A 27,564-nucleotide genomic window follows, 5' to 3' on the forward strand; every position below is an offset into this window, starting at 1 on the left:
AGCCTGCGAACCTGCTGCTCATGCTTTAAACATGTGTCTTCGAAGAGAAAGACTTGAGAGACAATCACAGCATTTCAAAGAAGCATCTGAGAAGAGGAAAGCAGTTGAGAAGAGATGGAAAGAAATGGAGGAAGAAGAGTTTGGACCTGGAGGGCATCTTAAGAAGGTGCTTGCCGTGCAGAGCCAAAAATAGAGTCTGGCTAATAAAGTACGGCCAACTAAAACTGCACTCAGCTTTGTAATTTGAATTCTTAGTGGAATCCTCATTATCAAGCTGTCCTATTTAATTACAGTCTCGCCTGTTGCAATATCTAGTGTATATCTAGTGTAAATAGTATTTAATGATATCTTGAAAAACTCGGTGAATAAGCGATACTTCAGAACCCATTATACTTGTGTAGTGAGAGATACAAGGGCTCTCTCAGACCCCTTTTGAGCACAATGAGAAGAATAATTCACCAGAGACGAAGCTTCATCATCGAATAAGTTCGGTGGGTTCATGATAGTTAAAATGGCTTGCACGTGATACTTCTCTGCAATAGCGATCTTCATGTACATTCACAATCGCTAACATCCAGGCATATAAACTGTTTTGTTGACATTCAAAAAGGAAAGACCGGATTGATTTGGTGTAGCAATATTTGGAATAGAAAGGAAGCATATTATTTACCGCAATGAGCATTGAAGTTTTGACAGCTTATGATAACATTGGGTGCTAGCAGCAGTAAAAGATGTCGCGAGTTCCTGATTCCAGAAACGAGATTATAGGACTGCCTCATCATCGTTCCGGAGATGACCAACGCAATAATGGAAGTCGTATTGATGACATATTAGCGAAACTCGAAATTGAGGAGAAAATTAAAGAGGGTGCTGAAAATTTGCTGGAGGTATGAATTATGAGTTTGATGTTGTGTCCAGGTTGTACTTGAGATAGTGGTCTGTCTCAGCGGTGTGTGGTGTGGGGGCTCTGTCCCAGAATCTGTGGCTCAGTTAGACTTTTCTATGATCGCTATAGAGTGTTGAAGTTGTTTTCTGGACGAGGTTGGATGTTGGTTTTGGATTATATGACTAACATGTCTAGGTTTTCGACAAAAGAAAGATCAAAGGAGGCGATAAAGAAGAGATCAAAAAACAGGTCGAGAGTCAATTGGATGCTGCCAATGCTAAAATACAACTATTACAACAACAATTGGGAGATCTTGGAGTCGGTGGCCAGGTAACTCGCGATGGAAGGCGCTCGTTGGAGACTAGGAGGTCTATAGATGATCTGCGACCATTGACAAGAACAGGCGCCAGTCGTAGTACCTCAGATATCAATGGTTATGGTAATGGGAATGGTACTAGTGGTATTGGTCGAAGTGATACAGAAATTGCAATTCCTGAGGGGATTGAAATCGGTCCTGGTAGCGATAGGTCCGGATATAGAGAAAACGGCCGAGGAATTTCAGCATCAGCGTCATCTACAGGGACAAAAAAGGATAGCATATTAGGAGTAAATGGTGACTTAGAAAGTGAAGACCATGCTGATGCTGACGAAGATCTGCGGTCTGGTCAAGAAAGTCCTACTTGGTCTTTAGAAGCTATTCTTCATTCCCTAGATCCTTCTCAACCATCAGAGTTTCTTGTTCAACGGTCCAACGACCTAGTGGAGCTGTTGCAGCGACACCCTGTGCTAAAATATGATTTGGTCATGAGTCGTGTGGGTGACAAGATAAGAGTACTATTATTGCATAAAAAGCCAGAAGTAATCGCTTCTGGATACCGACTCGCTCGTAATGCCATTACCGACATGAGCTCAATTAGAGACATCCGAAGTTTACATATTGATTTTATGATTGTCAGGACTATGACAAAAGATTCAAAATCTCAGCTTGAACGTTTACAGGCTGTCCGACTAGTGAGATCTTTTCTCGATGTGCCTGGTGGCGTAGATGAAATATCTATTGGTGTCATAAGAGCTCTAGTTGCGGTTAGTGAACAGAGTGATGATAAGTTAAGATACATTGCTATCGAGACTTTGGGTGAGATTTTTATTAAAAATCCTGAAAAAGTGTCTGCAAGCGGTGGTATACGAGTCTTGCTTCAGAGCATAATAGAAGGGCCGTATGAGCTCTCTGGCTCGCTGTCTATGGCATTTGCATACGTGCTGGACTCTCCCAAAAATAGAGGGTTTCTGAGAGGTGGCCGTGACTTGGAGTATCTGATATCGGCCATGACTGAAAGCCAGGTGAGGGGCCATGTAAATTTAGAGAGGCTACAAAATGGTGCGAAGGTAATCTCGTCTTTGCTTAGGACATGGTCTGGGCTCTTTGCAACCTGCATTGATAATTTCTACTGTCTAAAATCACTGGTACTTTGTTTAGAAGTGCCTATTCCAAGTTTGCGAGATGTTTTGTTAGACATATTTCTATCAATTCTTTGTATAAAGCCACTTTCTTGGTCGTCATCATTTCTAGCAGGAAGACGGTTAACGACATTTGGCCGTATCCCAGATTTGGAGAAAGAACTTGCAAATGGAGGCAAGTCTTTTCAAAGTTCCTTCTCTCAATCTAGCGGCGGTGGGGGTACATTCGCAGCTGGTGATTATAGTAGCAGATACATTGACCATTACTCTGCGTTATTACTATCAATACTGGTGGAGTGTAATCTAATTGAGTCGTTGGTCCAACTGTTACGGAGTAATGATGACGTTGCGAATACTCGCAAAGCCACGCTTCTTTTAGGAGAGATTCTATCTATGACTAGCAGGGTGTCGCCTCCTGCCACGTTAAGACGAATTGGTGCGCTTCCAGGATTGCTCGAGTCAGCTATGGATCATAAGTCAGCATTTAGCTCTGCCTCGTCAGCTGCTGTTTTCCAAATTGATAAAATATCTCGTAATCTACACAAGGGCAGGCAGTCAACAATTACAGGAAGAACGGGTCCTGTTAGCGAAGTCCCCAGTTTGCTGTCGTCAAAACGAAAAGCAGTGCGAGTGAAGATGGGTGTTCAAATCGATGATGCTTCATTTAAACAGCTTATTATGGAAACTCAAGTTCTAAATACCAAGACATTCGTCAAATGGAATTGGGATGCACTTTCTGAGTTGATTCAGGGTCCACTGTTAAATCCCAAACGTTTAGATGAGGCTATCAAAACTACTAAATTCATGAAGAGGTTGATGTCTTTCTATCGACCGTTTAAATATCGGTTTTCAGCAATCAAGCGAACAAAACCCAATCAAAAATACATCGATGTGGGGAAATCGTTGCTACTTACATTGTTATACAATCCAGAAGGTGTGAGATATCTGACAGAAAACAAACTTCTTAGACAAATTGCCGAATGTCTGGCACAACTGGATCCCATGAGTGGTATTACCTCTGCAGAGCCACTATTTTCTCGCCAAAGATTAGAAAATACTTTGAGCCATGGATACTTTATGCTTTTGGGAACACTCTCTTCGGATCCCAATGGCTTGGCTATGATGGAGCGATGGCGTATGTTCAATATGTTTTACCATCTCAGTGAGATTCCCGATCGAGAGGATCTAATTATTAGTTTCATTGCATCTATGGACTACAATTTAGTGGGGCACCCCCGAATTATTTTATCGAAAGCACTTAGGACAGGCCAATTGGAAGTGCGGTTGTTTGCTACGGGATATCTTCAAAACTTAATGGGCACTGAATCAGAGACCCAAAAATGGGCTATAGAATTACTAGCCACTCAGTTGTATGATCCTTCTATTGAGGTGTGTAAACTAGCTGTGCAGATTCTTGAAAACTTTTGTTCAATCAACGAAAATCTTGAGCATTTTGTTAAAATGAAGCCATCGTTTGATCATCTTGGAGATATTGGTACACCTTTGCTACTTCGGTTTTTGTCTACATCGCGAGGATTTCAATACCTTAAAGAGCTTGATTATGTCCACAATGAAATGGACAATTGGGTCCATGGTCAAAACGATGCATTTGTCCTCCAAATTGAAGAATATCTTGAAAATGCTAATAATCTCTGGATTCACGATAAATTTGGATTATCATCAACCGCTACTGCCACTGGACTTCTTGCTCGCGATGATGGAACCGGCGTAGGTGAAAACAAACCACCACGCCATTTCTTTGGCGAACTCACCATAACGGAAGAGGGGTGTCATCTATTGCAGTCCAAGGGCCATTTTGATGTCTTTGCAGAATACATAGATCAGCACAAATTTGAAGAGGAGGACGGTGAAATCCTCACCAAACTCAAAGGATGCATGTGGGCTGTTGCCCATATCGGCTCTAACCCACGAGGCGTTCCATTTTTGGAAGAGTCTGGAGTAGTGGAAAATATGATTAAGATATTTGAGTCGTCACAACTGTATAGTCTTCGAGGAACAGCATTTTTTTGTCTCGGGCTTGTTTCTTTGACCTATGAGGGTGTGGAGATCCTAGATGAGATGGGGTGGGCTTGTGTGCGAGATATTATGGATGAACCTTGTGGGATTTGCATACCAAAAAGTCTACAATCTTCTTTTGATGAATCAAGTAAAGTAGTAACAGACGCTCCCGTTACCACCTATCAATCCCCATCGTCTTCATCGGAGAGCCTTGACACAACAGTAAAAGAGTCACTTCCTCAAACGAGCGAGACAATCAAAAATGAAAAAACATCCAACTCGACCTCTCAAGACGACGAGACAGAGTTTCCCATGGTCTACTCAGACCCGATCAAACGAAGAATTATCACTGCATTATCGAATCTCAGCAACCAGATTCTAGCTAATGACGCTTCTAAACAGCTGGTACGTCTGGAGGCTAAATATGGTAGCAGGTTTCAGTCCATCGACCTGTTTCTGGATACTATGAAACTGCTAGAGACCTACCACTATAAGCTTCCAGTTCGGCGGTTCATTTTTGAGCTATTTGATACAACAACCTTGATGGAACGCATGGCCCGTAAGCAAAAAGAACAACAGCGGCGGGCTCGTCATCTCAGTGACACGACGAAACGAGAATAACTTATTTAACGATATTTATGTAGACTACTATTTACGATATTTCTACTATTGCTACCTGTGTTCTGACTACGCCCAGACCTATGGTTTGCTCTCCACTGGCTGGACACATGGTCGGAGCTATGGGACAAGAGCAAAAGAGAAGCTCGATAGAAAGTGGAGAAAACGAAAACCTCTTGGATTGATAGCGACCACGGCCTGAACTTATTAGGAAAGTAGCTGTTTAACCGAACGCTGGAACAACTCTTATCAGATAGATAGTGGTTAGGGAATGTTTATCAGCATTGGTTGTTATTAGTAAGTATGATGCAGAGTGCATACATAAAAACATTTGGTTGATCTGACAAACACTGTACATAATTATAAATATCTTCAAGATTCTTTCAGAATTCTTTCAATTTGATTATTAACTTAATTTCACAGTTGTAGTGGGATAATTTATCAGAAACAATTACGGAAATAATAGAAAATAGCGAGTCTGGTTCGATAGCAACTATAATGGATGTTCACAAGTTAGATCAAAGAATTCAGACGTTTACGCCGGTCCATACCACTCCGACTATATCATGTTGCAACTGCGGTAACTTAATGAAAGCCGAAGGTGGTCTTGCTATGTGTAATGACTGTATTAGTCTTTCTGTTGATATCACTGAAGGAATTCAGAAGGAGGCTGTTATCACGTTTTGCAAAAACTGCGAGCGGTTACAGGTACCTCCTACTCACTGGATTTTTGCTCCTCGAGAAAGTCGAGAGCTTTTAGGAGCATGTTTGAAGAGACTGAGAGGACTCAATAAAGTGCGACTTATCGATGCCAAGTATGTTTGGACCGAGCCTCACTCGAGAAGAACAAAGATCAAGGTATTGGTACAAGGAGAGGCGCCACAATTTCCAGGGGTGCTGATTCAGCAGGGTATTACTGTGAATTTCACTGAGACAAGTGCCCAATGTCCTGACTGTGCCAAATCATACACTGCTACTACATGGAGAGCCAATATTCAAGTCCGTCAGAAGGTCGATCATAAGAAGACGTTCTTCTATCTAGAACAACTGATCTTAAAGAATCATGCTCACAAATACACAGTGTCGATCCAAGAAAATAAAGAAGGATTGGATTTCTTCTATAACCAGAGAAACCATGCTTTGAAGATGTTAGAATTTTTATCGGGTGTCATTCCTGTTAGAGTGACTAAGAGCTCAGAACTAATTTCTCAAAATATCCACACTAGTGCCAAGAGTTACAAATTCTCATACTCGGTGGAAATAGTTCCTATCTGTAAAGAAGACCTGGTAGTACTGCCAAAGAAATTGGCCAAATCACTCGGAATATCCAATCAGCTAACTCTATGCTACCGAATTGGCAATGCAGTTCATTTGATCGATCCAACGAATCTTCAGACCGCTGAACTTGCTGCTGGGATTTACTGGAGAAGTCCGTTCTCATCGCTGTCAACAGGAAAGAACCTAACCGAATATGTTGTTTTGGACATTGAGCCAGTTGGACCAGCAAATGGCAAATTTGCGCTTGCAGATGTAACAGTAGCTAGATCGGTTGATTTAGGATCTAACGATACGACATATTACGTCAGAACGCACTTGGGAGGTATTTTACATCCAGGTGATACTGTCATGGGATATCATTTGAGTAACACAAATTTCAATCACGCATTATGGGATGAGATTGATCAGGATAAGACACCTGAAGTCATCCTTGTTAAGAAGTCGTATCCAGATAAGATCCGGTCTAAGACTCGTAACTGGAAGGTCAAACGTATGGCTAAGGAATATAACGACGACACGGTTAGAGCAACTGGTAGAGAAAAGACCAAGAATAAGAGCAATGATGCATTTGAGCGTGCTCAAAGAGATTACGAAGAGTTCCTTCGTGAACTTGAGGAAGATCCAGAATTACGTACTGAGGTCAACTTGTATAAGAATGTTCCCGAAGTGGATGCTCAAGAAGAAAACGGGGAAGAAGGTGAAGATGATGACGAATCTGAAGAATTACCAGGCGTGAACTTAGATGAACTGAAATTAGAGGACGATCTATCTTCGGATTTAAGTTTTTCTGATGATAATTCTGACGAACCTGATGATGAGAATGACAGTTAGTGTCTGTTTCCTTTGCATTGTCGATTTTCGATTTTTCAAGTTATTCTTTATATCAAAAATCCCATTATGGGATTCTATGTCTTTGCATGGGTTTAGTATATTTATTAGATGTATAAAATCAATATCTCCTGTTCATTCTGTATTTTCTAAAATAAAGCTGCCTTTATATGGATAAAGTGTGTGGACCCTGAAGATCTGCAGCTCGGCTGCCGCTTCAAAAAGTATCGATTTAGTCCTAACCCACAATTTTTTTTTCACATATGCATGTTAAAGATCCCGTTCAAATATACCAACTACCAGTGTAAGGATATCGGTGATACCAATATTATTAAGATAAAATGTCTGCTGGGTTGGTGGAACTTCTGAACAGGAGCCCACAGAATCTTCTGGTTCCTAGCGATGACCTGAAGGCAGCTGCTTTTAAAGCTGTGAAGGAATCGCTAGATCCTATTGCTAGTGATTATTCGATTTTTGACCAACTCCATACTGAAGGTTTGGATGCTGAACAAATCTGGGCTCAGGCTAGAATGGTAGTAGATGGAGCTATTGAGAAGCTTCTAGGAGATGTTATGTCAAGAAAGAGAAAACGTGAAGACGATGGAATGAGTGATGAGGAACTGGATAGCGAACTTGATGAAGATATTGAGCAGTCCGGAGATGAAGAGAGTGACGAGGGGTTCGCTGATATTCGTGAGCGTCAAGATTTAGAAGACGACGAAGATAGTGATTTGGACGTAAAAGAATTGGATGGATATGAAGAAGTCGATGAAGATGAAGAAGAAGAGGAAGACGACGACGAACAAACACTTGTCGGTGAAGACGGCTTTAGTGGTGACGAAGATGGCAGTGAGGAGGAAAATGAAGAGGATAAGGATGAGAATGTTCTCTCCAAACCTAAATCAGAACTGGATGAGGGTCTTTTCAGATTAGCTGACTTCCAGCAACAGATTTTGGCACTTGAAAAAGACGACCAGGAAGATGAGGAGGAGGACATCAACTACTTTGCTGATGCCAAAGATCAAGATTCTGAATCCGATGCTGATATGCAGTATGATGATTTTTTTGCCCCTGCTCCTAAGATCTTGACTGGAAGCGCAGATCAGGAAGAGGATGAGGAAGACGAAGAGTCTGACTATGACGAAGACGAGGAGTTTACGGGTTTGGACACAGAAGCTGGATCAAAAGATATCGATAGTGCCATGAAGAATGCCAGACGTGAGTTGTTTGCTGATGATGATGAAGAGGAAGAAGAAGGGGGTCCTTCTACAGAAAAGTTATCTACATTTGAAAAGCAACAATTGGAAATAATGAAGCAAATCAAACAATTGGAAGAAGAGAACGTTGCCGAGAAGTCTTGGGCAGTTCGTGGTGAAGTCAAGGCAAAAGATAGGCCATTGGATTCTCTGATTGAAACTGATTTAGATTTCGAGCGAAATGCGAAACCCGTCCCAGTTATAACTCAAGAAGTCACTGAGAGTCTAGAAGACATGATCCGACGACGGATCAAGAATGAGCAGTTTGATGATATCCCTCGTAGGTTACCCGATACGCTACCGGAGTTCCAAAAAGCAAAACTTGTTGAAGTTCAAGAAACTAAATCTCAAAAGTCACTTGCTGAATTATATGAGGACGATTATGTCAAAGAACACAACCCTGATAGTTATAAAGATGCTGAGTCAGAGCAATTAAAAGGAGCACACAAGGAGATTGAGGATATGTATACATCTCTGTCACGGAAACTTGATGCATTATGTTCCTGGAACTACACTCCCAAAGCTCCCAAGGCTGCTATTTCAATTGTAAGCAATGTTGCTGCCATTTCTATGGAAGAGGCTCAACCCCTCGCAATGGCAACTGAATCCATGCTTGCTCCTCAAGAAGTATACCAACCTGGAGCCACTTCCAAACGAGAGGTTGTTGGTGCCAATGGACTCCCAGTCGCTAAAGCTGAAATGTCCAGAGAAGAGAGAAAACGTGAGAAGAGACATCAAAAGGCCAAGCGTGCCAAGCATTTCAAAGAAAAGGAGGCCAAAGAGAATTCAAAAGCTCAAAAAGAAGGTTCTAAGTCTAATATCATGGATACTCTTAAGAAAGGAAATGTTACAGTTATTGGTAAGAAGGGCGAGAAACGCGATCTTAGCGGTAAACTTGTAAAGGAGAAGGGTAAAGTGGAGAGTGCTAATTTGAAATTATAAGCCTTCATGGTGCACAGCGCACAGCTTCTTACCTCCTGCGTGATAGACAAATGAAACATTATTTATATTTCTTTCGCTTGTTCTACTTCATGTTTATATATTTGCATTAGTTAATGAATTATTTATCTACATTAAACCAGAGATTAATTCGGCAAGGTGTCGACTAGGTCTTATAGTATGTCTTCTTGAACTTGAAATGGAGTTGTAAAACACCATTTTCAAACTGGCTTTTATATAAAGAGTTTCCGTGCGACGACCGGTCCCATGGCTGGTCTACTATACGAAATGCTATATTTTGGTATGGCGCAGGGGACTGGAACAGAAGAATAACTGTATCGCTTCCAGCATGTGACGCGCCATCGCTAGTGGACTTGGTTTTATCTGGGATGATTTTGTAGCTTGGAATGGTGGCTGATCCAGTTAATTTGGGATAGAATATGTTAAACTTGTAGCCCTGTACAACTTTAGGAGGGGGGTGTTCAGAAGTGTAATGAGCCTTATTATACTTGTTCCACTCATAACCCAAAATTACTCTATTGTAATATTTTGGTTTAACCAGCTCAGGATTAGCATTTGATTCAACCTCGTCGTTAAAGTGGGCTTCATTCGCTTTGGGAATATCAAATTCCGACTCGTCTAATGCTGTAGGATATATGGGACTGTGAGCAGATTGATGTGTTGATTTTGACATGGAAATTTGATTGTCACTGGTGACAGATGCTATCCTTTTAAGGAGCTCCGGATATTGTACAGGATCCTTTCTAGCTTTTATAAGATGATCTTTAAGTGCATCTAGTTTAGCAACCAACTCTCTTGATTCTGCGGAGTTCCTTGAAAGTTCTCTTTCACGTACTTTGTCCACTAACACAGTCCTAATATTGATTGAATCAATGTATGCAGATAATAATTGTGCTCTTGCTTTGTCAACTTTAAGTCGCTTGGATATTTGAAGCCAGAAATCTCGATCAATCGAGATATTCGCCGATTGCAGCATGGTGTCTACTCGTTTCTCAAGATCTGCTAACTCTGTCGCAGATTTTCCAATGATTAAATTGTCAATGTCAGAAGACACAACCTCCACTACTCTGCTATCCCTGGACTTGACTTTCTGACCCATTTCCCACAACCGTTCCGTGCATAGGACAATTGTACTCTGCCAGAACTCAAAGTTCCGCTTGTTCTCATCCAACTTTGCGAACTCCTCGCACTGCACCTTTAGCTGCTCAAGCTCGTTTTCACTTAAACTACTAATAACCGAAGTCGGCTCTGGAAATTCAAATTCATGAACATCAGAATATTTGATATCTAGATTTTCGAGATCATATGGATTCTCAACTGGCTGCCTTGAATTTAGACCAAGTAACGAGTCAACTAGGTCAGAATGGGATGACTCATTCGGCTCTAAATATTTGAGACATACTACAAACCAGTCAATCGGTTTGGCCCTATTGTCTTTGATACGGATAATCGAGCCATCTTTCATTTGCTTGAGAATAAAGTTGTCTTCGTCATTCCGCCATTTGCGCTCCAGATCTGCCTCTTTAAAACCCGTTTCTCTGCTAAAGCTATTAGACGCTTTATTATTTTGTGGCCTTTCTCGGCGATACGGTGGCGGCTCTGATTTTCTTGCTGGTGACACAGAACGACTGCGAGGTCTCGTTCCCAGGCCCTGTGGTTTTGTACGGTCCCGATAATCTCTTGCCTGCAAGCGATTCTTATCTAGCCCGTACCCAGTACCTATGTGGTTGTCTTTAGCAATGGGTTGTCTTCTACTCATCGCTGATACATCGTCTGCTTAAAATGTGAATTCATTCTCTAGATCATATGAATGCTGAGGTATAGGCAGATGTCTTATATCTTCCTAGCTTCTTATCTTATCTTTTCACTGCCTAAATAGGTAATTGCATTGGGATACTGCTTTCAGATTGTGGGTCATCGTATCAGTCTTCAGAATTAGTTGAAAAAACCGATCAGTTTAGAATTTCAGCCCGTAGCGTACATTTAATACCTATCTTCTGGTAATTCTCCAGAGAAGCTGTTCAGGGGGGACACCAGCTAGTTTTTCCGACATGCAGCTGCTTAAAGTTAGCATCGGGCTTCGAACAACCGGCTTTTGCCGTTGGTTGGGATGACCCCCACCTACGCCATACACATAGTCGGATTATAGAATACTGCAACAAATTGCCCACCAATAAAACGGTACTATCTGAACCCCTATTTCTAAGGCTGCAAATAAAGTAATAATAAAGCCGAAGTATAAATTACAACGTATTATTTAGATAGAAATCCTGATAGCTTTTTTTTGTCTATCTAGTGTAATTTTTCGGGTATCCTGGCTGTCCCCTATAAGCATATCTTTAAGCACGTTTTGTTGAGATTGATTGCCCAGATCCCTAATTAATCCGAAGCTCAGTACATCAACGCTTTAACGAGAGCAGAATCTTGACTTTTTCATACTGCACACAGCTTTTCAGATTTTGATAGGACTTGGACCGCACAAGCTTTAATTTGAAACTAGTTGGTGTGTAGACAATTCAGGTTTAGCTATCTGTTTGATTGTTGGATATTTTGAAAGTTTAGTGGGTATTCGATATTTTTCTCCTTCAAATAGTCATCAATGGTGTCATTTTTAGCGAGGAGATTGGTTACTCGGGCCAATCTTCGGGTTGGTCACAGAGCAATTTCTTCTTCTAGAAATTTGCTGGCAGCTAGCAATTTTGGAATGCCTGCCATGTCTCCCACAATGACAGAGGGTGGTATTGTCGAATGGAAGTTCAAGGAGGGAGAATCGTTCTCTGCCGGTGATGTACTTTTAGAGATTGAGACTGACAAAGCTCAAATTGATGTTGAAGCTCAAGATGATGGTGTTTTGGCCAAAATCTATGCTGAAGCTGGTGAAAAGGGAATTCCTGTTGGAAAGCCAATTGCAGTTATTGCTGAGCCGGGTGATGATCTTGCTAGTCTCAAGCTCCCTTCAACAGAACAATCAGAGGGTGCCACCGAAACTCCCGCTGCTGAGCAATCTCAGGAAGAGTCCAAGCCTACTGCTTCCGAAACATCCTCTTCAAGCTCTCATGCTTCTACTTCTTCTCCTTCATCAGGAGCTTCAGCTAATAAAAAACAAACCCTTCTACCATCTGTGGCTGGTATTCTTAGAGCCAAGGGAATTTCGTCAGAAGAGGCATTGGAAAAAATCCAAGCATCCGGTCCCAATGGACGTATTTTGAAGGGTGATGCCCTTGCATATATCGGTTCTATCTCCAATGAGAGTGTTGATGCAATTTCTGATAACATTAAGAAGCTGCAAAAACTTGACCTGAGTCACAAATTACAGGAGCCTAAAGCCAAATCTGAGAGTTCTGATTCCGAAAAAGCTCCCGAAAAGGCTGCAGCTTCTCCTGTTTCTAGCCAAGCAGCTCCTGAGCCTGTTTCCGCCATCTTTTCTTTGTCGGATGTAAATCTTCTTAAGAGTACTCTTGATGCTACTCTTTCAACTTCGATTTCAGTCCAGAATCTAGTTGAAAAGGCAATCAAGCTTGCTCTCAGAGACACTCCCAAACTTACTAGGGCTCGTAAGAGCATTTTGAACGATCCTATCTTTGACGACATTGTATCTATTTCCCCAAGAGGATCCAAAGCTTTTGACTACAAAGTGAGTTATCCAACATCCAGCGCTAGATCTTCTTCAGCCTCTGTTGACATTTACGACATTTTGACCTCGTCAAGAAAGCCTTTGAGATCACCAACTGCAAGAATTGCATCTACTGAATTGCTTAAGATTTCTGTCACCCCCAACTCTAAGGTTTCTGGAAGTGACAAAAAGGCTCAGGTGTTCCTCGATCGAGTTGGATATTATCTAGCTCAAGGCAAGGGTGACCTTGTTTTGTAATGAACGTGAAAAGAATGATATAACGAGTATATGTACTATTGTATAGCATCACATATACTATAATATCCAGTACATAATAAACAATCTGTTTTGTAACATATATACAAGTCTTCTCTACAAATTAGTTGTTACATATATCCATTATTTTTTCTCTTGGTCTTCACCGGGAAGTTGCTTGTGGTTAGATACAGAAGAGTTAAGTGCACGCTTGGCAGCTCCCTGAAGCTTAACGGCATCCTCCTTCATCAACTGACCCATAGCTTTGGCTCTCCAAGCAGGGCCCAGTTCTCTTCGAAGCTCAGTCTTCCTCTTGCTCGCTTCGTTTTGTTGGATTCTCAAAATATCATCATAGCTCAATCCCTTTTCAGCCAATTCGATACTTTCTTTACCTAGGATAACATCATAAACACGACCATCACCCCAGAACCAGCCGCTTCTATCGACAATCCATGGGAACCATTTGTCCTTCTCGAAGATGAAGAAGAAAAATGACGATCTATGTGCCGTACCATAGAATCCAGAGCCAGTCCAAACCTTTGATCGCTTTCCAATCGATAAGTTCTCGAGAGGTATCGTAAGTACTGGGGATGGTTTGCCTGGAAACCAAGGGTGAGTTACTAATCGCAAATATTCTTTGTTACCTGGTAAATATTCAATACGACGAACCAATCTGGTAGGAAATGTGGCAAATACAAATGCTGCTGTAGCATATATCGAAGCCATCAATGCAATTAGGGAGCCTCGTTTGACAGCCTTGATTTGATTATCTCTTTGGGATAGGTCTTCGGGATTTTCCTTATATTCTTCAATCAACGACTTCACCGATCGATCCACCAAATCAAATAAATTGTATGAGACTACAAATGTGAGAGCTACTGATGTCAGGAAATAAAGACGATGTGATTCGGCAGTATATAGTAATTCAGGCTCCCGAGCATTTTTTAAACTCATTACAAGCTGGCGGAACGTGAAATCCTTCGTGACTCGTGGGGTATTTGCTTTTGGAATCAGCGTTGGCGCTACCTCTTTACCAAATGGAAATTGGGGTACTCGAGATTTCCAATCATTAGATGTGAGGTTATTCTTGTCGTTGACATTTTTAGGAAGTTGAGTGTTGTTTCTTTTGAAAGTTTTTGGTAGCAAATTTTTCTGGCGGCTGGCCAAATCCTGTTTCAGCGAGCAAAAGCTCCTAGGTTGAGGAACTCTAATAGTTCCTCGTAATGGCAAACTAAATCCAGTCCTAAAAGAAGAGAACATAGTTCAGCCTGCTATAACATTGTCCAGAAAATGCAGCATTATTGATCTGATCTCATTTAACATTATAATTCCAGTTGAAAGCCGCACATTTTTCACATTTTCGACCACAGAGGCAGAGGCAATATGGGATGCTCCGGCTCTAATCTAATAAATACATGTTAATATTGATATAAGTGAGATTAATCATTTGTCTGATAGTTATCTGATTCAATTATAATGCTGCCTGAGAGTTAGGATTATAGGGAAGCTGGTTGGATGCAGGGCACAAATGCAGGGACCGGATGTGCAGTCTATATGCTATATTAGGGTGAATGTTAAATCAGTCTCGAATCTTGAAATTACGGACAACAGAAAAATTTCTTATCTTGGCTGATTAAGCAGCTTTATCTGTTTAGAAATTTGCTACTAAGCGTCAGATCGATGCGTTAATCTAACTGCGAATAGTCTGGAACAGGCTAAATAGTTTCGATCCCTGGTAATATGTATTCTAGTTGTCATTAAAGAAAAGCCGAGACTCATGTTCGTTGTTAAATGAAATCCCGGTCTGACCTATGGTAGTAGATCTATTCAATCTAGAAGTACAGACGCTATCGGGTCGGGGTTTTCATTTTCCCGATGTTTCTCGTTACTAAGTTTTAGTGTGAGAGGTCATCTGCATTGAGAAGATTTACTATTATCAGACAGGCTCAATCATTTGCCGGTCACTTCCTGCTTAAGCTATATAGTGCTAAATATTTTACCGGCATACATGGCGGGGTAGTGGGGCCTGTTGATCAATATGCAGGACAGAATCACCTTGTAGACACTGGATCACAACCGGTCAATAAATATATATAAATACCAGATCAAATCATGGCTCATTGATAGAGGCTGAATTATATCACAGTGAATATTACTGTATAATGCCTACACATATTGTCAAAGAATCTAAAGTTGATGTCCTTATTATAGGAGCCGGCCCTGCAGGCCATATGGCAGCTACCTGGTTTGCTCGCACTGGCGTTAATGCTCGTATCATTGACAAGCGAAGTGCCAGTCAGTTTGTCGGTCAAGCTGATGGACTTCAGAGTCGTACTTTAGAAATTTTCCAATCATTTGGATTTGCTGATCGTGCAATTAAAGAGTCTAACCACATGTTGGAGATTTGTTTCTGGCAGCCAGGTGAAGACGCTAGTAAAGGTATCGAGAGATCTGGTAGAATTCCAGACTCCACTATTGGTCTCTCTAGATTTCAACAAGCTGTTATCCACCAAGGAAGAGTTGAAGGTTGGATGAGAGATTCTTGGAGAAAATGGTCTGATAATTCATTAGTTCTTGAACGGCCTGTTCAGGCCACTGAACTGGTAATTGACACGTCAATTCCTGCGTCTGATATCGAATCATATCCTGTAACTGTCACTGTTGAGCATTTGAAAGATGAACAAGCTGTGGCCGAGCAATTTGGTAGTAAGGTTTCTAATGGTCTTTTCAGACAGTTTGGCGGTGACGGTGATAAGAACGCAAAAGGAGAAACTGAAATTATTCATGCCAAGTATGTTGTGGGTACCGATGGTGCGCATTCCTGGGTCCGTAGGAACTTGGGCATTTCAATGGTTGGAGAATCGACCGACTACATTTGGGGTGTTCTTGATGGAATTCCAGTTACTGATTTCCCCGATATTCGATGCCGTTGCGCTATACATTCCGCGGAGCATGGGTCGATAATGGTGATTCCAAGAGAGCACAATATGATCCGGTTATACATTCAGCTTCAAAAGACCCCTCAGGCAAGTGATAGCTCCAGTGGTCGCATTGACAGATCAAAGATTACTCCTGAATTGATTTTGGAGAATGCCAATAAGATTCTTTTCCCTTATACTATTGATATGGTCGATATCAAATGGTTTACAGCTTACCAAATTGGTCAAAGAGTTGCTACAGAGTTCCAAAAGAATGGAAGAGTGTTCCTAGCTGGAGACGCTACCCATACACACTCTCCCAAAGCTGGTCAAGGCATGAATATTTCCATGGCAGACACTTATAACTTAGCATGGAAAATTGCTCATATTGTCAAGGGAGTTGCAGATCCTGCTATTCTTGATACTTATGAATCGGAGAGAAAGACAATTGCTCAAAACCTGATCGATTTTGATGCCAAACTCTCGAAGTTATTTTCTGGCCGTCCTGCTGTCCCAGGCATTGAGACTCCAGGCGTGGATCTTGCTGAGTTTCACAAAGTCTTTGAGAAGGGTAACGAATTTGCTTCAGGAACTACTGTTGATTATGACGGGTCTATCTTGATTGATAAAGCCACCAATGAACTGACTGAAACAAAACGTAGGTATGACGAAGATAACATTACAACCAATCCTCTTGCTACGAATTGCCCAATCGGCCGTCGTTTGGATACTGCACAAGTCGTGGTTCAATCAGACTCTAAACCTGTTGAACTGGCTGATGTCTGTCTTTCGGATGGACGCTGGAGAGTTTTATACTTCGCCGGTGACATCAAGTCAAATGCAAGTCTTAAAAATTTTATGGTCAAATTTGGAGAATATCTGGAAGCAAGCGATAACTTTGTTAAGAAATATACCCCTGCTACAGCAAGTCTTTACTCGGTTATTGATATTCTTCTAGTACATGCATCTTCACGAACTGCCTGTGAGTGGAACGATTTCCCTTCTGCCTTTAGACCTAGGGACCATAAGGGCCGTATGGATTATCTTAAGATCTACGCTGATGATACTTCTTATCATCAAGGACATGGCCACGCTTATAAGAAATACGGCATCGACACTTCCTTCGGAGCATTGCTAGTTGTTAGGCCCGATGGTTATTTAGCCAAAGTGGAGCCCTTGAATCAAGATGGTATTAACAGTATTGAAGAGTTTTTTGCTAAATTTATGATTCCTCAAAAGGTCTCATTATCAAACCACGAGCCAATCATTCTCGAAAGAGAAGAGAAAGAGTGGTATGGATCCGAGTCTTATGCGCGAAGAATATTTTTGGAGTAACTAACTGTTCCGTTTTCTTATGTTTATAGTAAAAATTTTTCGTTCTATCTATTTTAAGTTGTATAAGTCTATGTTTAATTTTGGAACAGGCATTGCAAGAAATTATTATATACCGTGGTAATTGAGAATCTGGAAGCTAGCCTGAAATGGTATTGCTCTGGTCTTGATTGAATAATGTTTGATGCTAAGGAGAACTCACTTCCATGACAAATATGACAACAAAAAAAAGGTTTTTCAAAAAATTCGACCTCGGAGAGGATTGAACTCTCGATCTTGCGATTAACAGTCGCACGCCTTAACCAGCTTGGCCACGAAGTCATTTTCTGTTAGATGCACATGCAGATCTCCAAGTCACAAAGTTTTATGAAAATTATACCGTGCATAAAATTGCTATATTTTTCGGAAATTCGAATTTTTTTAGGCTACTAGACTGCATAGCCCACTTCCATGATCCGGCACTTCTAAATTATTTTTTGAGCAAGTATTTATTCTGTATAACTTATAAATTCATGAAAAAAAAACGTTAAATGCCTATGGAGAAACTGCAGACTGGTTGTAATTAAGATCACAAGCATGTGGATGCAGCGAACAGTATCTAGGCACGAGGGGAGTGACACTGTATCCAAGTGCAACAAGCCATTCTCTGAAGTTCAAGATTCTCTGTGTCATTTCAGTAGCTCTGTTTTGACCATTGGCGTCTTTGTTACCTGACCAAACGAGCTCAGCTAAAGCAGCAGCTCTGGGCCAGAACTTAATGGTGACAACATTATCATCAACTTGCTCCGACCATAGAGGAGCTTCGGCGCCAATGACGTGAGTAGCTTCTTCGTCAGTCAAGCCATAAGTGATGTCAAACTCGTAAATACGTTGCCAGGTCTTGTAAGGAGCACACCAAGAACCACCGTTGCCGCCGTAGTTGAAACTGTCGGTAGCTCCACTGGGGTCAGGATTGGCTTGGATGTTATATCTATCATCATTGGTAACCCAACCACCGTAACCACAGTCAAGGTATAAAAAGTCAGAAGAGGAAACAATAACATCATAACCCATTTGAGCCAACAACTTGACATTGCCAGTACCATTGTTCCAAGATTGCATAACAACATTGGTAGGAACGTTGCTAGCCTGGGGAGTACTTAAGACAACATCCTCCCACATGACAACTCTACGATCTTTGGGAGCACTGAAGATAGGATAGGTACGGTTGACCCAGTATTCAAGCAACTCGTTGTAAGTGTGGCCATCAGCAAGATACTCTTGAGTCAAAGCAGAGAAGTTATAACAACCAGTTTGCAACTCATCAGCACCAACGTGGAACCAGTTGTCAGAAAACATGTCACTGAGCTCCTTGTAGACATTTTCAACAATTTCATAAGTACCCTCGTACATGATATCCAATTGACCAGGATTGGGCTCAACGGCAGTGTGAAACTCCCAAACATCATTTGACCACCACGAGTTGGAACATGCAACAGCGTTAGGGTCAACTTGCTTCCATCCAGCATCAGCATGACCAGGCATGTCAACTTCAGGAATAACACGAACACCTCTGGCCTTGGCATAAGCGATAATATTAGCAACATCAGAATGCGAGAACTGTTCACTGGGAGAATAAGCATCTCTAACCATTTGAGGGTAGGTGTTAAGTTGGATGGGCCATGATTGAGAATCATCAAGATGCCAGTGCAAGACATTCATCTTAGAGAGAGACATAATATCAATCTGCTCGAGTACCTTCTTGGAACTGACAAAGTTTCTACCGGTATCAACCATGATACCTCTGTGGGGGTATAGAGGAGCATCAACAATAGTAACAGGTTGTTCAATAATGAGAGTGTTACTGGGACCACCGATAATGATTTGTTGCAAGGTCTTGAAAGCATTCAAAGCACCCCACACAGTGACGGCACTGATCTCAATCATCTGCGAGCTCTGAGTGATAGTAATGTTGTAAGATTCATCGACTCCGTATTGCAAGTCGGCATTGTAGTCATTGATTTGAAGCTTGACACCAATGATCATAGGAGAATTCATTTGGACTTGAGAACGCTTAGCATTGGGAATAGCTCCAGTGACAGGACCACTACCAGAATCTGCAACAGTGGGGATACCCGTTGGGAATGGCGCGAAACTAGGAATTGGAGCCTCAGTCGCAGCCGGAGTCCATTTCAGGTTCATATTGTCCATACATCTGGAAAACGCGTCATGAAGGATCTGGTTATATGGGCCATTGTTAGAGAGAGTCAAGTATTGGGCCACTTGCTTGGGACCAGTATTACCCCAGTTGATTTGTCTCGGAGCAGGCAATGGGTTAACAGTAACTGCCGAAGCAGTACCAAATGCATATAATGCAATTGAAAGTGAGTTTAATAAACTCAGCTTCATGATGCGTTTTTGATTCTTGCCTAAACTGGTGCTATTAGCTTGGCCAGCGACTGTTTGTTTTATAGAACAGAGGGTTCGGATATACAAGATTCATGGAGAGATGTTGGCGTACTTATATACATGAGACATGATCTGTGAATCATAACCCTAGGGCAGGACTCCCCGATGTTTTTCTGAAGGTTTAAGGTGCAAAGTGAGAAAAATCACAAAAAAATAAATCTCTAAAACAGAAAAAAACAAAAAAAAGATAATCAGTCAAACCACCGACGGGCTGATCTTCGTGCAGATTTCCACTCCACAAAGTTGAAGTCAAATACTCTATATTAGTCCAATATTAGTCCAATGTAACCCAATTCAAGTAAATCTAGTAGAATATCGGTTAGTATCTTTCGCTTGGATGGTCTACTAAGGTTACAAGATATCTTGACCGGTATTTTCTCCACAATCTTCCCGCAGTCCGCTTGTTTTATGTAACAAGTCAGGCATGCAGAGAGCCGTCTGACAGTCAGTCCATAAGGCTGTCATGTATTCTGTATCTCCCCCACCTCGCGATCCCCCCGCCATATATTAATGCGCCGCTTATCAGTACCTGATACGACGTTGAGAGTAATGTAACATTAGATCAGGGCCAATTACAAGCAGCGGCACTTGGTCTGTTGATTGTAACTGACAGATGCGCGCTAAAGGTAGTGGGGTTTAGTTCAGGGGCTCAATTGCGCCCAATGAAGCTAAAAAAGAAAGTTACCAGACCAATAGCAGACCTTTTTTCTGCTGGACATTCTCGGACCTTGCAGACGATACGGTTAATATGTCCGACGGAGTTGATATGGGTTTGGATAAGGCTGTAGGGGGGTAATATAGGTAGGTACACAAATAAGAAAAGGTGCATTTATAGAGAGTGCTTGCGATAACAAACGGCATGAGCCTGATGATATCAGTGCTGATAATTGACTATAAATCAGGTGTTGCTCGATATGATCATGTTTCAAATCTAAAAACTCGTAGCCTTATACAAATAATACAGCTTAGAAGGGGATGAGCTCGCGTTAGCGGTAACGGTATAATATGCGCGAATCATGCCTCCTGCAGATGCAGTAGCGGAGAATATAACACTAGCGAAATTACCCAGTAGCACAGAAACAATTACTAGATTAGATTAGATAAATTAGATAGCGACCAAAATAAAATTGTGATTTTTACTTTACCTCTAGATAATGAAACAATTTTTGTTTTGCGAATAGACTTTTTAGGAGTCCGGTGGAATTCATTGTCAAAGCAGTTGATGGACTCCGGTTCTTGTTAGATTTGCCTTCTTGAAGATGGATGTATTATAATAATAGGCAAGATTAGGTAGCAGATCTGCGTTGCCAATATAACCAAAAGTGCAACCCTGTGGTAGGTCGTAATTGTTCTGACGCAGTAATACCGTTGCATAGTACGGAAAGAACTGCACATTGCGTGGGTTATCAATGCGGGAGAATGGCTCGGGCGGTATTTTTGCGGGGTGGAAGAGGGGTTGGTATCAGTTGATTAGAATTTTTGATGGGGTAAAATGTTTCATGTAACGTTAGGTTTGTTGTGAAAGGAGCATTATTAGCTTCCACAATGAGCAGTACGTATGATGGTTAGTATGGAATTAGTCTAGTCTATACAGTGTATACCCCTCGCAAGAAACATTGATAAGTGATAGGAAACATTTGTTATACGAATTCTACAGAAGACAAAAAACTGTTTAGTTCCTTTTCTTGGTCGTTGTTTGGTACTTTGAACTTCTCGATTTGGTTTTGAAACGGGTACCCCTGATTTCACCTATCTCGGTGTACCCTAACATCGTTGTACCTGATCCAGTTTCTGCAGGTATTCTTTCGACCCTCAAGCGATCAATGTAACAGTACAGTCCGATTTCATATGGAAAGAATCATATCAGTTGCTCCTCCTTTGTAAATTGAGGCTATTTGTGTTTCCTGGGAAAAATCCCAGGGTTGACTTGTTAGACTACGGGTCATGAATTGTGCGCTATGAAATTAAGCTATCTAAAGCTAGAAGCAAATTTCCTACTATTAAATATCACATTATCGGCCTGAAATATTATATATTATCTTCTCACTCCCATATTACGGAAAATTGTTGCTATTTGGAGCTCAAATTCGTATTTTATGTCTCTGATTGTGATATAATTGGAGGAAACACTATTGGAAGGTAAGGGTACTGTTTTATCGGCAACGCACATATTTATGATATGAAGTAATAGGGTATAATCGTGACAAATCGCCGGGTATTAATAAAGACTCAAACACTATTCGTTTGGCTTAGGGGAGATATACATTTTTATCCGTCAACCAAATGGTTCTGTGGTGTAGTGGTTATCACGTATCGTTCACATTCAATTATCACGTGATTAATTGGAGGATGCCGATAAGGTCACGAGTTCGACCCTCGTCAGGATCATACTTTTTGGGGTTTTCCTTATTTTTTTGTCAATCAACTCTTATTAGTTGATATATGATTTCCTTTTAACGATAGTGACCATCTAAACGGTTTCTCTACGACTGTGATTTTCGTCTGTTCTTAGTACACTACGAAGTATATCTTAGGTACTTTAAACATCAACCATATACACTACTACTAATTTGCCAAACAACCTGCAGATAGGAAAGGGATTTTTAATCGATATTTTTTATAAAACTGAAAACAACGAGAATAAATAAAATAAATAAAAATACAATGCAAAGCAGGCCATTATAAAAAGTGAGCGCACCACAGACCTGCTAAAAACCCCAACGGTACACATCATTGAAACGACATATTGCTGACATCCATCTCCAACTCACTATCGCCATCATCCAGACCATAACCAGCATTGCTAGAATAGCTCACATCAGCGTGTGCAATATCCTGATTAGGATGAACTGGTCGGACAAAAGAATCCTCATCAGGGAGAGCAATTGCAGGACCAATGGCAGATTGGTCAGAGGGCATGATCATACTGGCTGAATTGTCGGCGTCCTGTACATCATTTTCTGTGACAACATCCCCATATTCTTCATCCGCCATGAACCCTTCCTGATACTCATCCTCGTCATAACTATCATCATACGAGTTATCGACCGCCTCCGGTATTTCAGCATCCAGATCAGGAATATCAGCATCCAAATCAACCTCTTCTTCATTTTCATCTTCATCTTGGTCTGAACGGAATGTATCGTCTTCCTCACCATCTATAGCATGCCGCATATTAGCCATTCGTTCATTTCCAACGTCATTAGTGGTATCTTCCTCTGCAACATTACGGGCGCGATCGTTCTCTTCGTTCTCCACACCTCTTACTTCTAGCTGCTCCTGCTGCAATTCTAGCTCTTCTCGTTCATTAGGATCAGCCATCCCAGATATATCGATATGACCACGAGATATATCTAAATCCTCATCGCCCTGAACTGCCCGTTCGAGCAGCGATCTCATAGTTTGTCGAATGCCACTCGGTTTAAGATAGTTATAGCCGAATTCTCGTATACTTTTGAGATAATTTTCTCTATATTCTTCGTCTCGTTCGATATTGTAAATATCAGTTGACTGCTGTCTCCACATTCCATAGCCCCATTGTCCAATGCCGGCGTACTCATTGCTGATGCAGAACCGGCTGGTCCCTCGAGTCGTCAATCCATTGGCAGGTGGATGATATGTTGAATTATGAAAGTTGGCAATTGTTCTTGACTGATTCGGACCATTCGTGCCCACTATTCCACCAACACTAGAACTAGTGGCAGCATTCTGGAAATGAATGGCACCAGAATTTTGGTGTTGATTTCGCCTTGATTTCGAAGTCCGAAAGCTATGAGGTTCATTCTGTCTTCTGACGCGTAGCGTCGACATATGCAAATCCACTGGCTGAGAGGATGGCAAATACATTTTTATATTAGCTCACAATTGTTTTAGTTTTTGGAGTAGAACTATGATAGTCAGATCAATACATAAACAAATGAACTCTGGTGATCAGCACGCACTTCACAGCATCGGTCATGTGATACCCACCCATATTGCCGGACGATATTACCAGTATAACCCGGTAGCCTGAAAAGCGGAGAAGTCCTAGCCATCAGAGCTCAGTACTTTATAACTGGAGCTAAAAGCATTAAAAAAGGTAGTTATATACATGTACAGAGGTTATTTACAAGTCCAAGCCCGTTATGAACGAAAAAGATCTATTCTTCATCAGCATCGATGTCCTCTTCCTCTTCCTCCTCCTGTGGCCATAACCAATCCCATTGGCCCTTTTTATGTATCATTGCAAGAACGAGAACACCAGGGAGATGTAGTACACTTCCCCAGAAAAGTTTTCTAGCATATGAACTGCTACCACCAGCAGATGACGACGAAGCAGCTTCGATAACAGGTCCTACAATGTGTCGTTGTTCGGTCCAGAATTTAAATGCAAGATAAGTGAGCCAGCCATTAAGAATTCCACTATCAATGGCATAGAACCAATCAGTCACATTATAATAACTGAGAGCGATACACAGGGGAAACATAGCCACACTGTATTTAAGAGCCACTCGTGCATTTAGAGAGGGATTTGTCCAAGCGGCCATGACATAGCCAGCACGACGGTATTCTTCTCTAATATTATGACTTAACGAGTTGAAATGAGGGAATTGCCAAGCATATAATAAGCCAGCAAGAGCCCAAGCGCCAGGATCAGTCAACGAACTGGAAGCAGCCCATCCCATCAAGGGGGGAATAGCTCCTACAACAGCGCCTACCCAGGTATTAATAATAGATTTTCGTTTCAATGAAGTGTAGGTCCAGCCATAAAGAACAATATTAGCAGCACCCAAGGCCGCTACAGTAGGATTTACTCCAAAATAAAGAGATGCTACTCCTAGAGTGCCAGACAAGCCGGCAAATCCAAAAGCTTGTCCGGGACTCAAAAGTCCTCGGACCACCGGTCTGGTACGAGTTCTAGTCATTTGAGCATCATACTCATATTCTCTAGCCATATTAATGGCATTTGCTGAACCCGAAGAAAGTGCAGTACCGATAGTCAGGAACAGCAGTTGCGACAAAGTAGCGTCGTAAGGTGTTAATGCATAAGAAGACATGGCAGATAAAACCACTAAAGCACTCAATCGAGGCTTTGTTAATGCTAAATATGGGGCATAAAAAGGAATTTCTGTGACAGGTTTCGACCTTCGGGGCGACGAGTGATCCAGCTGTCGCACTTCAAAAGGGATTATTGGAATGGTATCAGTCGCTGTTGAGTTTTCTTTTGATGCAGTTCGTAACTCATCAGAGGTCTTATTATTAGAATCCGAACCAGACCGCGAGAAGATTGCTGATCTGGTACTCGACGAGTAGACAGTGGCCTTGGCCCTGCCGGAAGACGCATTTGATGGGTCAGACTCAGATGTATTGACAGGAGATGAGGGCACAGAACCTAGATCCAAGTCACTTTTGGGATATAAAATAGAAGATACTGAAGCAGATTTTGAAGACGAGTTCCGACTATGGCCTTGACTAAGATAAATATTCGAGAAAAAGGTATCCTGTCTTAAGACATCACTTGACGACCGTGCTGCAGCGGACCGTATTAAGAGATTCCGGCTTGAAGAGAAGTGTCTACAGAGCTTAGAAGTTGTAGTTGATCTAGCAGCACTTGAAAAGTGACTCAGAGCCCGTATCAGTTCATTCTTTTCATAGCTCTGACACCTGTAGAGCATCTTGAAATATATATACAGCTCACCCTTTGAAGTGGGTGCAGTAGGACAGAGACACCAAAAAGGTCCAAAAATCTACTCAACCAAACCTCAATCTATCACCAATCACAGTCCAATCGGTCCAAAGTAATGCAAAGGCTACCAAAGTTCTAAAAAATGTCCTCCCAATACTGCTGCTCGACACCCTCTATTATAACCAACACAAGTTAATTGGTTCACGGGATCGTTAATGATCCGCGCGTATAAAATTGTTAGATCCTAACCCAACCTCAGACCATGCGTTCTGATCCGGCACCAGCCAATACTCCAACTGATCTCAAGAATCAAGCTCTTGATATCTCAATTCTTGAAATGTAGGTTCGATTCCCGGTGACTGGAGCTCCGCTCTATTCCCAATTTTTCTCCTGTCTTTACATGATTTTTTCACGCTATATAACAACACATTTACTGCTGATATATACTATAAACTCCCTCTCACTCCATGTTAACGACTCGAGCGAAGCGAGAGGAGCAGCGGGGTCTGGGGCGGAGCCCCAGCTGCCGGAGGCAGACAGGAAGTCGGGTCTATGTATCAATGGATTAAAGTGATTAGTTTAGAAAAATGCGGATTCGCCGGTGATGGCACGACCGAGGATGAGGCCATGGATGTCGCTCTGGCCCTCGTCTGTGAATAGTTAGTAACAGGTCGAAGCGTCTATTTTCTTTTGTAGTGGTTAGTACTTACAAGTTTGGACCACGAAGAGGTTGTGAACGATACGGCCAATGTGGTACTCGTCGCTAGCAGCGTTTCCACCGAAGATTTCCATCAGACTACGAAAGTTAGTAAAGTGATCAAGTATAATAACAGCTTGTGATTCGCAATAGATCGGTAGGACTTACGTTCTGGCGTTTTTGAGAGCGACGTCACAGTTGCGTCGCTTGATCATACTGATCATTTCGGGGGTCGCTAGACCCTGGTCCTTGAGACGGCCGACTTGAACACAGTTTGTGAGTCCGTAAGCAGCATCAGTGAGCGCCTCGGCGAGTTTTTTTTGAACTAATTGGAAGCTAGCAAGTGGTTTGTTGAACTGTTTGCGTTCCAGAGCGTAGTTTCGCGCCAGTTTGAGTGCTTCTTCAAGAGCACCAATGGCACCCCACGAGATTCCGTACCGAGCGCTATTAAGACAAGTGAACGGTCCCTTGAGACCCTTGATATCGGGGAAAAGATTCTCTTCAGGAACCTCGACATCATCCATTTGAACCATACCAGTAATACTGGCACGGAGAGCCGTCTTGTTCTTGATAGCAGGAGTAGCAAACGAACCATTGCCAACATTATCACGCTCGACAATGAAACCTCGGATTTCACCGTTCAGCTTGGCCCAAATGATTGCAATATCGGCAATTGGAGAATTGGTGATCCAGTTCTTGGCTCCATTAAGGAGATAAACACCCTTCTTAGTAGGATGGGGTCTAGCAGTGGTCTCCATAGAAGCAGGATCCGAGCCATGGTTAGGTTCAGTAAGACCGAAACATCCAATCAATTCACCAGTAGCAAGTTTAGGAAGGAATCTGTCTTTTTGTTCTTGAGTACCGAAAACGTCAATTGGGTGCATTACAAGTGACGACTGGACAGACATGGCCGAACGATAGCCTGAGTCTACTTTTTCTACTTCTCGAGCAATTAGTCCATATGCTACCGATGAAACACCTGAACATCCATAGCCATCAATAGTAGCACCGAGAAGGCCCAATTCACCCATTTCACGCATGAGCGTCTTGTCGAAGATTTCCGTCCGGTATCCTTCTAAGACCCTTGGATATAGCTTTTCCTGACAATATTCATGAGCGACCTGAGAAATAGCAATCTCGTCTTCAGTCAATAAGGTATCTAATCTGAGAGGGTTTTCCCAATCGAATTTGGCCTTGGAAAGAGCTGGTCGAGCGTTCGAAATATGCCGGGTCTGCAGAGCCGAGGCCAGCTGCGTTCTCATGTTCTTGCGAGCGATTTGACGAAACATTATTACCACCAATTCTCTCAACAATGCATAAAATTTTTTTTATG

The 27,564-nt window shown here is 41.9% G+C and overlaps 11 protein-coding genes and 2 non-coding genes across 13 annotated transcripts; 6 read left to right on the forward strand and 7 right to left on the reverse strand.

Annotated features, from left to right (window-relative positions):
• Nucleotides 1-731: 731 nt before the first annotated feature.
• Nucleotides 732-4,984, forward strand: TSC11 (Tsc11p; the record flags this gene model as incomplete). Its single annotated transcript, XM_018877878.1, has 2 exons — nt 732-887; nt 1,082-4,984. 2 exons carry the CDS (start codon nt 732-734, stop codon nt 4,982-4,984), a joined length of 4,059 nt encoding a protein of 1,352 aa, XP_018734355.1.
• Nucleotides 4,985-5,569: 585 nt separating this feature from the next.
• NMD3 (ribosome-binding protein NMD3) lies at nt 5,570-7,090 on the forward strand (the record flags this gene model as incomplete). The annotated part of the gene is made up of 1 exon (XM_018877889.1): nt 5,570-7,090. One exon carries the CDS (start codon nt 5,570-5,572, stop codon nt 7,088-7,090), a length of 1,521 nt encoding a protein of 506 aa, XP_018734356.1.
• Nucleotides 7,091-7,428: 338 nt separating this feature from the next.
• Nucleotides 7,429-9,285, forward strand: MPP10 (Mpp10p; the record flags this gene model as incomplete). The annotated part of the gene is made up of 1 exon (XM_018877900.1): nt 7,429-9,285. The coding sequence occupies one exon, from the start codon at nt 7,429-7,431 to the stop codon at nt 9,283-9,285; it is 1,857 nt and encodes a 618-aa protein (XP_018734357.1).
• Nucleotides 9,286-9,448: 163 nt separating this feature from the next.
• AWJ20_106 (uncharacterized protein) lies at nt 9,449-11,062 on the reverse strand (the record flags this gene model as incomplete). Its single annotated transcript, XM_018877911.1, has 1 exon — nt 9,449-11,062. The coding sequence occupies one exon, from the start codon at nt 11,060-11,062 to the stop codon at nt 9,449-9,451; it is 1,614 nt and encodes a 537-aa protein (XP_018734358.1).
• Nucleotides 11,063-11,902: 840 nt separating this feature from the next.
• PDX1 (Pdx1p) lies at nt 11,903-13,174 on the forward strand (the record flags this gene model as incomplete). The annotated part of the gene is made up of 1 exon (XM_018877920.1): nt 11,903-13,174. One exon carries the CDS (start codon nt 11,903-11,905, stop codon nt 13,172-13,174), a length of 1,272 nt encoding a protein of 423 aa, XP_018734359.1.
• Nucleotides 13,175-13,315: 141 nt separating this feature from the next.
• Nucleotides 13,316-14,431, reverse strand: AWJ20_108 (uncharacterized protein; the record flags this gene model as incomplete). The annotated part of the gene is made up of 1 exon (XM_018877931.1): nt 13,316-14,431. The coding sequence occupies one exon, from the start codon at nt 14,429-14,431 to the stop codon at nt 13,316-13,318; it is 1,116 nt and encodes a 371-aa protein (XP_018734360.1).
• Nucleotides 14,432-15,333: 902 nt separating this feature from the next.
• Nucleotides 15,334-17,424, forward strand: AWJ20_109 (uncharacterized protein; the record flags this gene model as incomplete). Its single annotated transcript, XM_018877942.1, has 1 exon — nt 15,334-17,424. The coding sequence occupies one exon, from the start codon at nt 15,334-15,336 to the stop codon at nt 17,422-17,424; it is 2,091 nt and encodes a 696-aa protein (XP_018734361.1).
• A 244-nt stretch (nt 17,425-17,668) lies between these two features.
• On the reverse strand, nt 17,669-17,742 carry AWJ20_110 (the record flags this gene model as incomplete). Its single annotated transcript has 1 exon — nt 17,669-17,742. It is a non-coding gene; the product is annotated as a tRNA-Asn (tRNA).
• Nucleotides 17,743-17,955: 213 nt separating this feature from the next.
• AWJ20_111 (uncharacterized protein) lies at nt 17,956-19,809 on the reverse strand (the record flags this gene model as incomplete). Its single annotated transcript, XM_018877964.1, has 1 exon — nt 17,956-19,809. One exon carries the CDS (start codon nt 19,807-19,809, stop codon nt 17,956-17,958), a length of 1,854 nt encoding a protein of 617 aa, XP_018734362.1.
• A 2,345-nt stretch (nt 19,810-22,154) lies between these two features.
• On the forward strand, nt 22,155-22,257 carry AWJ20_112 (the record flags this gene model as incomplete). The annotated part of the gene is made up of 1 exon: nt 22,155-22,257. It is a non-coding gene; the product is annotated as a tRNA-Val (tRNA).
• A 342-nt stretch (nt 22,258-22,599) lies between these two features.
• Nucleotides 22,600-23,679, reverse strand: AWJ20_113 (uncharacterized protein; the record flags this gene model as incomplete). Its single annotated transcript, XM_018877981.1, has 1 exon — nt 22,600-23,679. The coding sequence occupies one exon, from the start codon at nt 23,677-23,679 to the stop codon at nt 22,600-22,602; it is 1,080 nt and encodes a 359-aa protein (XP_018734363.1).
• Nucleotides 23,680-24,008: 329 nt separating this feature from the next.
• On the reverse strand, nt 24,009-25,523 carry COX10 (Cox10p; the record flags this gene model as incomplete). The annotated part of the gene is made up of 1 exon (XM_018877990.1): nt 24,009-25,523. The coding sequence occupies one exon, from the start codon at nt 25,521-25,523 to the stop codon at nt 24,009-24,011; it is 1,515 nt and encodes a 504-aa protein (XP_018734364.1).
• Nucleotides 25,524-26,395: 872 nt separating this feature from the next.
• Nucleotides 26,396-27,493, reverse strand: AWJ20_115 (uncharacterized protein; the record flags this gene model as incomplete). The annotated part of the gene is made up of 1 exon (XM_018878001.1): nt 26,396-27,493. One exon carries the CDS (start codon nt 27,491-27,493, stop codon nt 26,396-26,398), a length of 1,098 nt encoding a protein of 365 aa, XP_018734365.1.
• Nucleotides 27,494-27,564: the final 71 nt, after the last annotated feature.

The sequence above is a fragment of the Sugiyamaella lignohabitans genome, chromosome A (assembly GCF_001640025.1).
Source record: "Sugiyamaella lignohabitans strain CBS 10342 chromosome A, complete sequence".
Lineage (NCBI taxonomy): Eukaryota > Fungi > Ascomycota > Dipodascomycetes > Dipodascales > Trichomonascaceae > Sugiyamaella > Sugiyamaella lignohabitans.